Below are 18,195 nucleotides of genomic sequence, written 5' to 3'. Positions count from 1 at the left end.
AAAAAAAAAAAATCAAGCTAATGGACCGATAGTTTCACGGGCAGACTGTGACACCATCGAAGTAGAAAATTATGAAAGAAAGCTGAGCTTACAAGATCCTGCTGAGTTGTGCCAAAATTTAGATCCAGTTCAAAGTTAATCACATCCATCATTCAATTTTCCTTCCAGGTTATTCAGACGATCAGTGCCACTGACAAAGATGACCTTGCAAATGGGCAAAGATTCCATTTTTCTCTGGACAACAGCTTTTCTTTGAATCCCAACTTTACACTGAAGGACAATGAAGGTAAATCAAAGACATTACTCTGTAGGCAGAGCTCCGCGTTTCTCTGGGACGTCTCATTGAACAGAACGACTTCCTTTCTCATAATGTTTTTTGTCAGCGGGTGAAAACCATCATCTATCAGGGCAGAAGTGGTTTATAACAAGGACGCCATATTCATACACTTTGTGTGGTGTATGATGAATATCAAGAGATCATTCTGAGGGGAAAGTCCTTACAATATTTCCTTCCCAATCTATATTTTACGTTGTATACGTTTATTCCATTTTATACTCATTCTGCCTGCTGTTTAAAAGGTTTTTGAGAGATCTGCTGGGGCTGCAGCGTTTTCCTTTAGCTCCTCACTTGAGTAACACCTACACCATCACCGTAACAGATACTGTGACCTTTTGTTTTCTTTCTGAAAGGCATTAAAATTGAACTACGGATAGAATTATGAGGAAAGGGGAGTTGTTGCACATTTTTTTTTACAGAACATTCAATGGTAAAATGTTGCAATAACTCCCTTTCAATACAAAAACTGCTTCTTTACAATGGAAATTTTATCATCATACTTTATAACAATTTAAGACAATTGGCAAAAATGGATGTTTTTTAAAAGCTTCATTTGGAATTGCTCCTTTCTTGGTTACTTGAATGATGCAATTTAAGGTCAAGCTGCAGTTGTAGTTAGACCATTCTCCACAAAGGTTTTGATACATTAGGTTATGCATAACTATCTATCTGCCAACATAAGGGATACCACTGGTAGAACCAATTACCTCCTCAGTTGCAGTCCCCCCACATCTGTTCTGGAGGGTTGGTGCAGAGGAGGGGGGAATCCCAAGTCCTGTTGCATGTGCTAGGGAAATTCTCCCAGTCAAGGAAGACGTAGAGTCCAGGCAAGTCCCGATACAACGGCTTTTATTCAGAGTACTACATGTGTAGGAGAAAGGCAACCTCCAGTAAGCTGAAGGCCAAACTCTCTGACTACAGCCCATGTTCAGCAATCTTATATACATTCAAATTGCTTTGATGAACTCATTCTTCCCCCCTCCCTCCCTCCCTCCCTCCCTCCCTTGATTGATTACAGGTCCCATAAACATTGTAAATTGTACATTGTTGGTGCTATATAAATAATAATAATAATAATAATAATAATAATAATAATAATAATAATAATAATTCAAAACTATTCTACATAAACAAAGTTTTCTACGATTACAAAGTTTTCTACTGGTCAAAGTGTTACTCTTTGTTCCTAATAAGCACCCCCAAGGGCAGCAGAAGGTACCAGAACCTGCTCTGATAACTTTGCAAATTTAGGGTGACCATATGAAAAGGAGGACAGGGCTCCTGTGTCTTTAACAGTTGCATTGAAAAGGAAATTTCAGCAGGTGTCATTTGTATATATGGAGAACCTGGTGAAATTCCCACTTCATCACACCAGTTAAAGCTGCAGGTGCCCTGCGCTCTTTTAAATCTGGTCACTCTAGTATAGCTCCTGCACCTTTAACTGTTGTGATGAAGAGGGAATTTCACCCTCTTCAATTGATACCTGCTGAAATTCCCTTTTCTATGCAACTGTTAAAGATACAGGAGCCCTGTCCTCCTTTTCGTATGGTCACCCTATGCAAATTGCCTTGTCAGGAGCCATGAGGTGTTTTGACAAAGGAAGGATGAGCCTTTTCCTATCCAAGTGATATGCAGTTTGGGGTCAGGAATGCAAAGTTTTCTGATATGGAACTCAGGAAGGAGGAACAAATGGCCAGGAGGGATGAGGAGTCAGGAAATGGGTGAGACATCAGGGCAGAGCTGATTGTGATTCCTCTGGCTAGACTCAATTTTATTGCTTCAGAAGGGTCGGGGCTGGTGCCAGGGTTTCAGGGGTACTTGTGTGTGTTTTCTCATGGGAAACAGAATATTGGGGATTCCTCAGATTTCTTTGTCACATGAGTAGAAGTCTACTCATGCAACATTGGATATCATCCATCAGGCACAATTTTGTGCATGTTTAGATACACAAGTCCTATTCATGTGGCCCAAATATATCTAGGATTTCAAGGTTTTGGGACAAAGAACACAAACATGTACACATAGCTGAGCACGAAACATGAATGCCACATCATCCATTCTGTATCAGAGACGCTATTTATAGCGTCTGAGATTTTTGTTTTTGGCTTTCCTGCAGTATTGTGTGCGTGTTCTTGTTTTGTTGGTTCAAGTGCATGTTCCCTGCCGAAGCCTTAGGCTGTCTCTTTGGGGTTACAGTCGGAGCCAGTTAGCGTGAGAAGAGTAACTGTGAAACTGCTTAGGACAGGGTGAAGAAACGGCAAGACAAACAGGAAGTTTAAAAGGCTGCTCCTTTAACGGGGTGAGGGAATGAATGCTGGAGAAAGCAACCAAGAAACTTAAAGAAGCAAGGAACTGGAAAAGATCCTGAAGGATAGCTATCATCTCCCTTGAGAAATAATCACTGCTTCTGCCGCTTGATACTGAACTACTTTTTTTAAGCAAATATATTTTCTGTTTACATGACCTTCTATATGGGCTGAGCATAAAAACTCCATTTCCCAGGGTGCCTAGCCACCTAGGTTGCTGCTGTAGCATTGTTCCAGGTGTCAGGAAGGCTGAAGCAGGGCAGAAGTAGAGGAAATTCACATTCAGACCCAAGGAATTAAGAACTTCAACATCACAAGCTAATCTGTTTCATTTCATTTAGTTAAAAAGTGTTTAGCCTACTTCTCCTCTAAAAGACTTCAGGTTGGATAAGAACAGTAGTTAAAAACAAGAGTCAAAGAAAATAACACCATAAACATGAAAAATAAGTAAAGTAAAGAAGAAAAGAAAAAATCCATAAACAGTCAAAAACATTTCTAACATTTCTGCAAAAAGGGGCAGTTTTTACTTTTTGGCCAAAGGATATTAAAGTGGCCAGATGAGCTTCCTTGCGAAGGAATTCTGAAGCCACTGGGTTAAATAACAATGTAGCCATTAAAATCACTGGGTAATTTTGGGGAAGATGCTGTTTTTGATGCATCCATCCACCCATGGAAGGAACAGGTGCAAGCAGAATGTCCTCCTCCCTTTGTCAGTCCCCAGTCTCTCTCTGAAATGCTACCCTGAGGGTTGAGGAATGGACTGAGATGGAGTGTGGAAACGAAAGGAGATAGGGGAATCCATGTAAAATTGGGTAGAGACCCTTTCTGTTCCACTTAAAGAAGGTGTCTCAGCCAAATTTCTCTCTCTCTCTCTCTCTCTCTCACACACACACACACACCTCCCCCTCAGCTCACCCCACTCAGTAGAGTCTCCAGATCCTCAGGGAACATTTTGGAGGGACCTTTGGGGACTGATGGGGAAAGGGGTGGGATAGCCCTCTGCAGATTCCTATCTGGATCCAACCAACTGTTACTCATCTGTCTCATATGGTGACCTAGCCCACCCCTAAGTGCTTGAAGGAAAGTTGGGAAGAGGCATGACAAGCAAACAAGTCTTCTGTGAACAAGGAAAGACTGTCAGTTCTCACTTGAGAAATGTTATAAAAGAGTACTTGAAGACACAAACATAATACTCATTTTCAATCAGAACTTCTTAGGTAGCCTAAACCAGTTGAAACACGTAACACAGACAGAGATGAGTAACAAATTAACATTTGCTGAAAAGAAAAACACAAAACAAGCGTTCCCATATCCTCTTGTGTTGGCATTTTATGTTAATGTGTTAAAAGAACCCTTGGATTGTGAATAATGTATGAGTGAGTAATCTCCAATGTGTTCCAGCATTCACTTACCATTGCACTACCATTGTATCTCTGTTGCCTTGGTTTTCCCCAAAGCCTGCCTTCAATACATTTTTCCAGTAGAGTAACTCAGTATAACTAGTCTGAGTTGAATGCTGCCTTTGGCAATGAGGAAGAGTGATACAATAGCCTTGGGTCCACTGTGGATTCCTTCGAATCATAGCTGATTCCTTAAAAATATAAGATGTTGTTGTATTTCAGGCAAATGTGTTTGCAAGCCAGCATTTCAGTATGTGAAACTTTTGTAACCGGAAAACTGATCTTGAGATGAATCACAAGCCTTAGCTAGACCTAAGGTTTTCCCCGGGATCGTCCTGGGGTCATCCCTGCCTGTTCCCGGGATCCCCTGTGTGTCCCTGAATGGGGATGATCCCAGGGCAATCCCGGGATAAACCTTAGGTCTAGCTAAGGCCGCAGTCACCCTATTCCCACTATGAGATTCATGTGGGGGGGAAAGAGCACATATTAATTCGTTTTCCTAGCTACCATAATACTATAAGCGTTGGTGAGAAATTTGTTCTTTCTCAATTGTTACACAAATTTATTAGGTTTTCAACCAATCAGTGAACTAGCAAGCTATTGTACACCTAAATCCACACTTTCCAGAAATTTCTTTTACAGTTTTCTACTTTTTTAGAAAATATATAAATGTGCACATTAGGTGAAACTGTACACAGAATCCATAAGCTAGCCAAAATTGCTCACAAAAAAGCACTCAATAATGAAAATTCCACACAGAAGTGCACCATAATAGGAAAAATAGCTTGCCAAAATAACTACATTAGCAAAAAGTGCACACAAAAATATGTACATTGGGGGGAAGGTGTGCACAAAAATGTAGGGGTGTGCACGGACCCCCCGCTCCGCTTCACTTGCAGATCCGCCATTTTCCGGATCGGGCCGCTCCGCCCCGCCCCCGCTCTGCCCACTTCCACTCCGCTCCGCTCCGCTCGGAGCTCCGGATCCGGATCAGAGCTCCGTTTTCCCCCCCCATAGGCTTGCATTGAAAGCTAAAAAATTATACAACTTTTTTTCTGTTCAAGTTAGAAACCTCACGTTTGGCACCATGACACCTCATGGGGGTATACACATGCACGCCAAGTTTCAAAGCAATCCCATCATCCCCTGATTTTTGGGGAATTTTTGAAAATCGGGCACCCCATTCACACCCCTTTCCATAGCTCCATCAATTTGCACGTTAGAAACCTCAAACATGCCACCATGAAAGCTTATCCAGGGATACATACGCACGCCGAGACTCAAGGCAGTCCCATCATCCCCTGTTTTTTGGCGGGGCTTAAACCTGCAGACATCTCAATGGGGCCATTTCAAAGGAAATCCCAACATGCCATGAATTGGGGAGTAGAGATCATTAACCTAATATGAATCTTCTTCCACACTTGGAAAATGGATTTGGAACTTCCAAAACTCCAAGTGAGCGCAGGAAGGACTTCTCCCCTGAGTCAAAGCCACACACACACAACATCCCTGCGAGGTGGGCAGGGGAGGAGGGAGGGAAGGCAGGCAGGCATGCAGCTGGCATTTCTGGGGGCATAAGGAAGTGAGCCAAGGATAAGCCAGTAATGCATATAAAATGGAATAAATCAATAAATAAACAAAGGAGGGGTGGAATTAAAAGCAGCAGTGTTGCTCAATAAACAGCAAGAAGAATTTTTTTTAAAAAGGCTATATCTGTCTTTTACCAGCAATAGGGAGACGTGCCCGGGGGAGGGGGAAGCAGCTGCCAGTTCAACTCAAGACAGCCACCAACAGCTCTGAGATTAAGAAGTAAACGCTCACTTCAACTCATAACAGGCATCGCTTCACCACTAAGAAGTAAACGCTCACTTCGACTCATAATAGGCATTGCTCCACCGTTTTACTCTCTTTGGAAGGCTCTAATGGCCTTCCAGTGCAGGAGAGAGTGGGGGCACGTCCACGATGAGATGCCCTAGGGGAGCTCATCCCCTTGCACCACATCTTTTCAGTTGTTCCCCAAAGTTAGGGTGGGGAGCAGTGCTGTGTTTCTATCTCTTATTCTTGGCTTAGTATATGATTTCAGGTTGTGTTTCTGCATTTGGTGGGGCTACTGTTTTAAAAAAAACTCTGGGAAAAGCCCGTTCAGATGAAGAAAGAGAAGTTTCCCAGAATCCCAAGTTACCCGTTTTGCCTATGCCCTCCTCTAACTTTGGGATCATGTGATCATGACCGGGAGCTGACTCTGCCCCTCAGCCCTTTGAAAAAGGTATTTTTCCCGCCGATTTTTTAAAAACGTCTAACGCGCGACCCGCACGACGCAGAAAGTTGAGAGTAGTCTCAAAATGACCCCCATCCACGACTCTCTGTGCACAAGAATTTTCAGAACGATAGCTTAAAAACCAACCCAGTTATGCTCGAGTCTTTCCGTCAATGCAATCCTATGGGCAAAAAGCCGAAAACGCCGTTTGAGCCGCGCGGTTGACCCGATTTTCAAAAAAATATAGCACGTGACCCGCACGACGCAGAGAGGTGAGAGTGGTCTCAAAATGACCCCCATCCATGACTCTCTGAGCACAAGAATTTCCAGAACGATAGCTTCAAAAAGAACGTAGTTATCCGCGATTATTTGCCGCAATGCAATCCTAAGGCGAAATGTTTTCAAGATGGCGACCGGAGCGCTCCGCCTGAACTAGGAGCTCCGAAAAATGGTCGCTTCTCTTCGCCTTGCTTCTAGGGGTCCGCGGTCCGCTCCTACTCCGCCACTGGGTAAGGCGGAGCAGGCCAATCCGCTACTGCTTCTACGCTCCTAATCGGAGCGGATCACACCCCTACAAAAATGCATACAAATTTTCATGCGGACGTGAACAAAAATTCATATACTGATGCACAATCAGGCTGAAATGAATTGAAGGTCAGAAAAAATGAGCAAGTGAACAGAACCACAATTGATGGATTTACCCCTGTCATATCTGTGATGACCTACAAGCCAAGCATGTGCTGAAGGCCTCTTTGCAATGCCCACTTATAGCTGGCAGTTGAGAGAAAAATAACATCATGTGAGTTCAATGTTATTTGAACAGAGAATCAAGCAAATTCCTCCACTTCATTCAGTACCTCTCTCTGCAATAGCTTTCTTCTGAGAAACACTCCCCCCCCCAGAAGAATGTGCCTCACTTCTTGCATTGAAGAAAACAATTTTACAAAACTCTGAAGAGAACTATTTTTCAACTCTGTTTAGAAGATACTCCACTCTAGCATGACAAACAAAAGATCTATGGTATCAATCATGACAGGTTCTGGAAGTGTTGTTCCGACAAGTGTAAATTTATCAATATATTTGTTCTATGCACAGTAGGGATAGGTGAACTCACAAAAGTCCAGGGTGAGCACTGCTTGCCAGACTCGCACCAAGCTGCTGTGGAGTCTGCGGGCAAGGAGCCCACAGCCACCCAATCCCTCACCAAACGTACTTACTCAAATGGTTACCATAAAGAAGCCATCTAGGCAAAATTACATGCATAAATGGACCTTTTCTGCCTATGATTTTGCATACATGGTCCCTTACGGTCACAATTTGCGTAAATGGACATTTGCAACGAAAGGGTGAAGCCGCCAGTTTTACTCTAAATGGCAGCTTGGCGGACCACCAGGGAATGCTGCCCTTGCCTGGCTCAGTTTGCATGGAGACAGGCAAGTGTGGCAGTTTGCAGACTAGAGTCTTGGAGGCCAAGTGGGGGGATTTGTGTGCTGGATTCCACCCACTCCTGTGACACCCTTAATGCATAGCGATGAAAACATTCTTAAAGAATGTTAGGAGTGGGGATGCTGGGAATACTGTTCCATTTAAGTCTGCCAGAAGTCTACAGCATTTTCAGTACAGAAAGTGGCAGTGGACTGTAGAGGATCCCCCACCCCCATTCCAGAAATATTTTGGGCATGGGTGTGTGTGTGGATTCCACCATTTGAACAAATTGTAATTTGAACAATTTGAGGGGGGGAATCTTGAAATTTGCACAACTGGTGTTTTAATTTTGTAGAAATATTTTTAAATTGGTGATCTTGTGCAAGTGCGCACAATCGCAAGTCCGCCTGGATAATGTGTAGCCCTGCAGAGGCATATTCCCTTCTCCACAGTTTGCTTGTAAGTTTCATTGTCTCCACAGGGGACTCCATTTATTCCAGCAGAACTATATTCAATACTTGTCAAAGAATTTGTCAATTTCATCCTCCACTTCTACACTTCCTGAGCAAAGGGTGGGTGGGGGGAATTGACAAGGCAAATATCTGGCTATAGAAAGGCAAATGTCTGGCTGCATGTACACCACAGATCTTTCTTTTCTAAAGCTGTCAGTGGGAATCCAAGTGCCAGGCGACTTCTGGCCCTTGAGTTTAACTCCACCTTTTTGGGGAGGATTGCTATAATTAATGCAAATAAAATAATAGAATCTTTCAGGTCCTTGAGTTGTACGTATTTATTTTATACTGCAACATTTTCCCTTGTTTGGCAAGCTTTCCCAAAGCTTGTTTGAAGCTTTGGTCATTCAGGGTCTCTGCATCCTTTATATTGTTACAGTTGCCAACTTGCATCTTCAAGATTTTGTTTCAACTTGTCTCAACCTTGCAGTTTTTGTTTTTGTTTTTTACACCCTTTCCAGCTTTGTACTTCTCAATGTTTGTTCCCCAACTCGGATTTTCATCTTCAAAATTTTCTTTCCTCTTTTTGCTTTTATCTGCTCCTTTGTCTCATATCTGCACGCACATTTCAATCCTCACCCTGCCCCCAACCACACCCCGCCCTTTGCAGCTTTGCAGATAATCTTCTATGCTTAGATTCTTTCATCATTGCTGGACTGCTACTCATGCTATCTGGGTGAATTTAAGCCTCCTTTCACTCGGGCTCACTTTTTTACTTCTGCAAAGCACGATTCTGTGTCTCTTCTTTTCAAGTCTGCATTTTTGCCAAGGCTGCTATACCCAAACACACTGGAAAGGCTCATTCTTTGTTAGATTTATGTCATATGGGTGAAGGAGGAGGTTATGCTCTCCTGATTAGATTTAAAGAGAGAGCCTGGCATATCAGCCCAATCAAATTCATAGAGACAAAGGATTGCTGGAGCACCTTATCAGGTCTACATATAGTCTGTGGACTGTTATCTTTTAATAGATTTCCATGATGGAATGCACACAGCAAAATACATGTATTAACCCTCCTACGCATGTTAAATATATATATACAATCTGATATTGGGTTTAAATAGACTTTCAATTAAGCCATAACAACGTAAGAGCCTTGCTGGATCGAAGCAAAGGCATATCTAGTCCAGCATTTTCTTCTTGACTCTCCACCCAACCAGCTTCATTGGATCATCCTGAGTTCTAGTATTACGACAAGGGGAGAAAATGTACACCTCCATTATGTCTCCCCTTACTCGCTTTTTTCTAAGTTAAACAGTCCCAGATGTTTTTCTGCATTTTTTCTCACTCTACAGCAGCTTCTTTTATGTGATGACCAGAACTGTATGCCATATCCCAAGTGTGGTAAAATCATAGATTTGTATAAAGGCAGTATGCTATTGGCAGTTTTATTTTTGATTCCTTTACTAATTATGCCTAACGTGGAAGTTGTCTTTTTTTTAAAAAAAAAAAACTGGGCTGACATTTTCACTGAGCTGTCAGTGTTTCCAAAACAACATCGACTTTGTTTTTTACCCATTTCCCCCCCAAAAAACTACATTCCTCTTCTCTTCTCTGAAACTCAGAGGGTCATTGAGCCCTCTTACAGCAGCTGCTAGAGCATCCCCTAGAACAGCGGTCTCCAACCTTTTTGGCACCGGGGACCGGTTTCGTGGAAGACAATTTTTCCATAGACCGGGAGGGGGGTTAAGGGGATGGTTTTGGGAAGCCCCGCCCACCCCGCCCCCCACTCCAGCATCCTGGCTTCGCTTCAGCTGGGTGGGCACCCAGCTGAAGCAAAGCCAGGACTCTGGGGCAGGCGGGTGGCTTCGGAACGGCGCACCCAGAAGTCACTCTCCCAGAGCGGTTTCTGGCCGGGCACGCTGTTCTGAAGCCACCGCCCCCACCCCAATGTCCCTGGCTTCGCTTCAGCTGGGCAGGCAAGATGGCGCCCTGCGCCCAGGTACACTGGGGTTGGGGTGGGTGGGTGAAAGCAGCTCACCTGCGCGGCCCGGTTCCTAACAGGCCATGGACTTTTCATGGTCAGTGGCCCGGGGGTTAGGGATCCCTGCCCTAGAAGATGCTCAGGCCTTTAGCATCATCTAGACAACATTGGCCCTCTGAGACTGGCTTCCTAGAGCGGCATGGGCACTCAGTGGGTCATAGAGCCCTCTTATAGAGGCTGGCTCTCTGAGATGGGCTTCGTAGAAGTTCACAGAAGGTCTAGCAGCACATGCACGCACACACACATACACACACACTTGATAAATTCAACAGTGAGGTGGTGGTGGCAGGAGTCATGGTGGCCTGCACAAAATACCTGCATGTTGACAATGGGTTTTACAAATGATGTAATATAACTTTGTGCTGATGAAACAATGGGCATTTATAACCCATTTGTTTTCTGGGACAAGTAATTCTTACAGCATGTCCACACTGGAGCATCCCATGTTCCCAGTCTGGAGTTTTGGGATGCAGCTAACAATAGTTATGGAAAGGGGTTCCCTGCTGAGCAGGGTTTTGTGAATCTTTACACTGTGGTACTCTGATACCTAGACAAACCTGAGATTGCTTTAGTTTGCCATGGGCTACCAGAGGCATCCTTTTGGGTGACCAAAATGGAAAAGAGAAAGAGAGAGAAATAAGATTTGCATAGTAAAGTATAACCTTTATTAAGGCCGCCAACCCACTTTTTGTTCCTGTAGACAACACAGCCAGTATCCTGACCCGACGGAGGAGATTTAGTCGGACTACCCAGGATGTGTATTACCTCCCTATCGTGATCTCCGATGGAGGGGTTCCTTCTCTCAGCAGCAGCAGCACCCTTATGATACGGGTATGTGCATGTGAAAGAGATGGGCGTGTGCGGACGTGCCATGCAGAAGCATTCCTCTCCTCTGCTGGATTGAGCACAGGAGCCTTAATTGCCATCCTACTGTGTGTCATCATTCTCCTGGGTAAGCCTCTCTCAGAATTAAATATCGGTGTCCTTTCCATAGCCCTCAGATGATCACAGCAGCATTGTGCCTTTTAAATATAATGTCATTCTGAACCAGGAATCACTTGTGATAGGAGATAATTAGAAATACAAAGCTTTGATCTTTTCCTCTTTTTTTTTTTTAAGGCTTGAGCTAAAATTAATAGGGCTGAGAAGCCTTTATAGCAGATGGCTGAACTACTGGCATCCAGTGGAATTAATTTTGCAGAGGTCACTAGGTAATTAGCATTGTCGATCTACCCAGGTAATTTGGTAAGATTTCAGGAAATCACCAACTCAAGTTCCATGTCCAGGACTCTTGGGAAAAGCGATAAAAAGAGACGAGGAGGATCGTTTTGAAATAAATCCCTTTGCCAGAAGCACTATCAGGACTGTATGAAAGCCATTTGCTAATTATCTCTGTGGGATGAGCTGATAACAGCACAAAGTGCCATCAAGAGGGGCAAGGGACAGAGGAGACAAGAAGATGGTTCCATTAGATAGATGTCCTTGGAAATACATTTTCTCGGAACACTTTATGTGCCCAGACTAATTTGAATAGTACCCATTAGCTAATATTCTCATTTGGCTGAGATTCAACTCATTCATACTATCCCTACGTGTGTATGCATATTACACCTACTGAGCAGGGATTGAGAATAAAGTCCTTTTTGAAGAATAAATGTTGCACACAATAGGATCCAGACTTAGTCATGCCTGGAGTAGACCCACTGAAATCCATGGGGCAAGATGGTTATGACTTGCTTTACTCCAAGCACGATTAAATTTGGATCCAAGCCAATGACCCATATACAATATATTTTCGAGGTAAAATCTTTATTCAGATAAAGGGCATTTTTCAATGTATGGTATTGTTTTTACTATATTAGTGGTCTTGCTTCCCTTCACTGGGAAAAAAAATTGGGTTTTTTTTGGGTTTTCAGAAAGAAAGCAACCTCTGTTGTTTTTGTGGTGGTGGGGTTACTTTTTTTTAACCTTCTCATTAAGTGATATTGAAGTCTGTCTCTCCTACTCAAAAGGCCCCAATCCAGATGAAGCATGTCATGGTTAAATTCCAGTGAAATCAGTGGAATCTGGGACCACTGAATTTAAAAGCCACTGATGTGACAGTTGACTGATACCCATGTTAATAATTTGTGATAGCCATTCCACCGGAGACAGTAAAAAAAATCTAGGCATTTGGATTTTCCCCGTTACGATCTGTCAACAAATGATTTATGTGGCAAGTAACATCTTCCTAGCTCATGTGGAAAATAATTAGAATATAGGTTTATATCCATGTATCTATCATCTATTAAAAGCAGATATTTCTGTAAGATAGAGAGACATGAATATATTTACCAGTCTATCTTCCCTGTCAATCATACACCTAATAGCTATGGCCATAATCTTTAATACTCTTAAGCAGTATATTCATAAACTAAACTCTTTGTTGATTGAGATAGTCTTAATCAGTTAGTTTAGGAAGTAAAAGCAAACATGGTCATTTTTTTTTAATGTTAGTTTGGGCCTAGTATGTTTCTCTAATGGAACACATAAAAGAAACTATTAAATATGACTTTCTTCTTACAGTGAATGGTCAGTTACATTTTGATATTCAAATTTGCTTAGAAGGGATTTAATCCTAATTGTGCTTGGAATATTAGACATTTTCTCTTCAGTTTATTAATATCAGGGCAGGATCTACACTACTGTTTTAAAGTGCTTTATAACAGTTTTGACATCTCTTGGGGCCCAGGACACACTCCATATACAGTTGTCAAAACTGTTATAAAGCACTTTAAAGCAGTAGTGTAGATACAGCCCAGTTAAAATAGTCCTTCCCAGGGATCAGAAAGTGAATACTATCCCAGAGTAGAAAGAATGGCGTGCTCAACATCTGGCAAGTAGACAAGATAGAAAAGATGACATAGATAAGCATGGTCGATTATTCAAATGGATTCAGAGATCATTTGCAGACGTTTGTTGCATATTGGAACGTGAAACATAGTGCTTGTCAAATTCCAGAACATACTTTAATGTCTTGTAATTAAACTTTCTCAACAGCAATAGTGGTCCTTTTCATCACTCTGAGACGCAGCAAAAAGGAGCCTCTGATCATCTCAGAGGAGGACGTCCGGGAAAACGTTGTCACCTACGACGACGAGGGTGGAGGCGAAGAAGATACTGAAGCTTTCGACATCACGGCTCTGCGGAACCCATCAGCTGCTGAAGAATTGAAGTATCGGAGGGATGTTCGGCCTGAAGTGAAGCCCACACCCAAGCATCCCACTTCATCTAGCCTTGACAGTATAGATGTCCATGAATTCATTAAACAAAGACTGGCGGAAGCAGACCTTGATCCTAGTGTGCCCCCATATGATTCTCTACAGACATACGCATACGAAGGTCAAAGGTCAGAAGCTGGCTCTATCAGCTCTTTGGATTCAGCTACTACACATTCTGACCAGGATTATAATTACCTTGGCGACTGGGGCCCAGAGTTCAAGAAGCTAGCTGAACTTTATGGAGAAATAGAATCTGAAAGAACAACTTAATTATCTTTATCATTCCCTAAATAAGGAACATTTTAGTTCCCCAAGCAACTTGGAGACATAATGACAACAGTGGTTTAAAATCAAAAGAGAAATATATATATATATATATATGAATACAGTACTTGGAACAAACTGAGCAAGATGTACACAGTTACTGTAGAAATAAGTGCCCTTTTCACAGTTGAAACTGGGTTCTTCAATTTAAAGAAAGTCAAATTTTGAAGAAAAAAAATATCCCCAAAAAAGAAAATATTGTCCCTTAGTGTATATTTTTAATTGCTCAATAAAGTCCATGGTGCAGTATCAGTAACGATACCTTAAGTAAACTAAGCGGTGGCTGATATTATTGCAATATCCCTCAACATACCAGAGCTACAGTGAACATATAGTGGTGCCTACTCATGAGGAGAACTAATCTTTTTGTGATGGTTGTGGCATTATGTGTCTACCTTTGTTTCTAGGCTTAGGGCTTTAAGGTAATCAGGTGAAGGAGGGATAATTTGCGTCTGTTTTGATAAATCCCAGCCATCATATGTCTTTCAGAAGGATGTATTGGAATTATCCAGTGAAGTACCATTTTAGTGTCTGCCCTTACTAACAGTCAGCTGAATTTTACTTAAACACTGAAATCTGTTCAGGAATGCAACATTTCACTGGCCAATCCTAATCTTTCCATCCATGGAGAGGTAATGAGGCAAGCGTTAAATTGCCACTTATTGAAACAACCTCATAATCCCCCCCAGACCCTTGAACTTTGCAGTTACTGGCTGATATCAAAGCTATTGCTTCCATTTTATATTATTTTGCCTGTTACTTTTAACAGCTTTTTTTTTTTAGCCTATGTTTTTCCTCCCTTTTTAATTTAAATTGAAGAGTATAAAATTCCATTCTGCAATGAAGCGGAACGTGACTAGGCTTTCTCAGTTTTAAAAGAAAATGTCATTGTTGTAATATGTGTTAAGCTATGCAACAGCTTGGATTGCCTGGGCTTCAGTAGGATTGGCAAAAATGTAGGTAAGATGTAACCAGCCATATGCTGCTCTAAATCCAAAAATGTACTCATGCATAGAGCAACCTTACCCAACCTGATGCTCCCCAAGATGGTTTTGGATGATAAATCCCATCACCCCCGACATTGGCCATGTGAACTGGGGCTAATGGGAATTGTTGTACGTCACTTCTGGAAGGTGACAGGTTGGAGAAGGCTGGCAAAGAGCATCTCTGGCAATTCCAATGTAAGGTTCAGCATCCGCAGAAGGACTTTAGTCCCAATATATGACCTGAATGCACGGGACCTAAACCCCGTCTCTTAAGCTGATTGGGTTGGGTCCAGTCAATACAGTGGTTCAAAAGGCACTACCAGTATAAAACAGCCGTGTCACTGGCAACAAAGTAGAGCAGTAAAATTATGTTATTGTTTTCTGAAAATTATTGTAAGAGCATAGAACTCCTACCTTTGATTGTGGCAACACTCAATATATTTGGAGGCACATAACATTTGTTTTATGTCAATTGCTCTATGTTAATTGATAACATAATATAAGTTTTGTGCTGCTTGGGTTGAAGTGTTGAAAACTGTATGCGTATTTTACACGTGTTCTCCTGTATTTTAAATCCAGGTTTCTACTGACAGAGCAGTTTTGATCCTACAAAGCATATTGGGTATTGCCATAAAAATAATAAAAGTTCTATCCTGTTATAATAAAGGTTGACAAAGAAAGCTATAGCTCTTTTGTGCACTATTGGTATTGCCTTGTCCTGAGTCTGGGCTTTTGCAAAATGAAAGGGAGGGGCATAGATGTAATATTTAGGGCAAACCTATGGGTATATGAGCATGGAATCGATATTTTTCTTTATTTAATATCAAGTGAATAAAATCAGGTTTGATCCCAGATAAGATTGGGCCCTGCTCAGAGATTGCTTGCCAGGTCGCTTTTGTAAATAGCCATTTCTGGTATGTGCTTTTAAAGGACCGCAACATTTGGCCCATTCTTCTTAAGCCCACTGATTGGATCGTGGCCTCTGTATCAGAAGGAGTACATTATTTGAATAAGGAAACACAGCCAAGAAAAGATTGTATTAGTACTATAGTTTGTTTAGCATTTTCATTTATAATTAATTGAATTACAACTTTCCCAAGTGTTTCATATTTTTGGCATTGTTTGCAGAGATGTCAGATGTGTGCATGTATATAAGAGACAGAAGTGCTATTACTAGGCAACTATTAGTTGTTTTCTTATTTGTGCAGTACCAAATTAATTTTATAGGTGTGGCAGGGCACGAGGGGGTACTTAATTCATTGCAAATAAATTACACTTAGGCTGTAATTTAGTGGCTTCGAAACGCAGCCACTTTGGGGAAAACATACTAGCTGGCTTTTCTATTCAGTACTGAAGGCTTGAATTTAGCAAGGGCGATTAATGAAGATAACTGTAGGGTTTTACTTCTCACCACTTCACATTTAATGTGTTGGTTTTGCTCTCCATCTTTCAAATAACAAGGCTCCCCTTACAGTCTGAATTGAGCTGAAATCCTGACTCTACAAAGGTCTGCTGCAATTGCTCTCCTCCGTAATTAATGTTCTAGGGTTGTCAAAATAGGTGTGAAACTGCACAATCGATGGAGCACCACAGGAAAGTCCCCAAAGAGCAATGTAGCTGTCTAAACACTTACAAGAGAACCATGACCTCATCACTCTATCCTATTCCATACTTCAGGAGAAGTTGGCCTAATCTACACCAAGCAGGATATTGCACTATGAAGGCGGTATATAAAAGGTAGGAGCCACACCAGGCAGGATATAGCGGTATGAAAGTGGTATATGGTATGTGTCAATGGGTCCCAAAAGTTGTCAGTGCAGTAGTGTGGCTCCTGCCTCTTGTATACCGCTTTCATACCACTATATCCTGCTTGTTGTAGATTAGGCCATTGAGAAGCAGGATACAAACATCCTTATCCTGGACCAGGGCTGGCCTTACCTAGGCAGAATTGGGCTATTGTCCAAGTGGGAGATACTGGGAAGCCGGGAAAAGTGGTGAGCTGTCGGAGGACAGAGCTGTGTCTGCCAGGTGGCCAGCCGCCCCTGTTTCCTGTGAGCTACACTGCTGCCCTCAGGTGCAGTGGAGGGATACTGTCCTGTTGCCAGTGTTGAAGTGAGATTCAATTGCCAGTCCAGGTGGCTTCTGTACATAGAACGTGAAGAGTCACCATCTTGTTCTTTGCCTCAAATGTCTTGGGCGCCTGCCTTGGGTTACTGCTATTTCTGCCCCCCCTAATGCAATAGCACCAGAACAGTGAAAACAACTTCTGCACTCCAAACACAAAGATGAATCATTGTGGTTGTTTTGAATAAACACTATAATTTTGCAGCCTCTGCGTCTGAATTGAATTAGCATTACATTAGGGCTATTGGCATCACTCACCTCATCATTCTGGAGGTGGCCTGCAGTTACCTCCATTGTACATCCTTGCTTACTGCCAATGAATTCCTTCTTCTATCCACTGGTCATAGCGGCGTTTCCCAAACTTCTAATAAGCTGAGGTGCATTCTTTTTTCAGGATTGAAATTGGAGGTGTGCTCTTCATTTATTTATTTATTTTATTTATTTATTTATTACATTTTTATACCGCCCAATAGCCGAAGCTCTCTCATAGCTGAAAACTGCCAGAAAGTATTATTATACTCCACAGCACTTAAGAATTACCCACTCTCAGAAGAGCCTAGCTCCTGTGTTTCCACAGGAGTTGCTTATTTTGGCTTGCTTCCTAATTGGAAGAAGGCATGCCTAGAGTGGTGAGTCACACACAGATGTGACAGCTAACCTATCATACCTTATTCTGAATTAGCCACCTCCATTGGGGGCTGACTCGAAAGAGGCAAAGCCAGAGTGGAAAATCTGACATAGTGGGGTTTCTGGGAGTGGGTACCTTTAGAGTCTTTAATTCTCTCGTTGAATTTATTTCACTGACAGAGCAATCCTACGGAGCTCAGTCAGGATGAGTCCGTAGCAGAGGAATCACCATATCCCAATGCTGCTGAGCTTGTGCCAGCAAAAACAGGAGAGGGCATTTTTCTCTCTTTTTGCTACAGCAGCACCAGAGCTACGGTCATTTCTTTCTTATGTGGGGGCATGCCAGGAATCAAAGAGCTTTGGATCTTGCAGATTCAAGTCCTTTCTCGATCTGCCACCTGCACATTCATTATTTTCTCCCAACCTCTATCAGAGCCAGGGCCAGCATCAAAGGTAGGCATGGTTAAGCACCTACCCAGCAGGGGCCCACTGACAAGAGCTCCCTAGATTTGCTTCTCTTCTCCGCCATTGCAATCTGCTTGTCCACCTCTGGCTTAGTCAATAGTGATGGTGAAGCCTGCTTGCGCACAAGCTTTCTGCCTATCAAGCAAGTACGTTGTTGCAATGATGAGAAAGAGGAGGAGGAGCAAGAG

At 42.4% G+C, this 18,195-nt stretch overlaps 1 protein-coding gene across 2 annotated transcripts in view; it reads left to right on the top strand.

Annotated features, from left to right (window-relative positions):
• The window catches only part of LOC134401373 (cadherin-18), a 222,672-nt gene extending 208,343 nt beyond the window's left edge, over positions 1-14,329 (top strand). For both annotated transcript variants that reach the window (XM_063130251.1, XM_063130253.1), the window contains 3 exons: positions 169-286; positions 10,922-11,173; positions 13,261-14,329. In XM_063130251.1, coding sequence (XP_062986321.1) covers positions 169-286; positions 10,922-11,173; positions 13,261-13,751 — 861 coding nt within the window. In that variant the 3' untranslated portion in view covers positions 13,752-14,329. The remainder of the gene's footprint in view (positions 1-168; positions 287-10,921; positions 11,174-13,260) is intronic.
• The last annotated feature ends 3,866 nt before the right edge of the window (positions 14,330-18,195 follow it).

The sequence above is a fragment of the Elgaria multicarinata genome, chromosome 7 (assembly GCF_023053635.1).
Source record: "Elgaria multicarinata webbii isolate HBS135686 ecotype San Diego chromosome 7, rElgMul1.1.pri, whole genome shotgun sequence".
Classification (NCBI taxonomy): Eukaryota; Metazoa; Chordata; class Lepidosauria; order Squamata; family Anguidae; genus Elgaria; species Elgaria multicarinata.
Note: the sequence above shows the minus strand (reverse complement) of the source record. Positions and strands in the feature narration are given on the sequence as shown.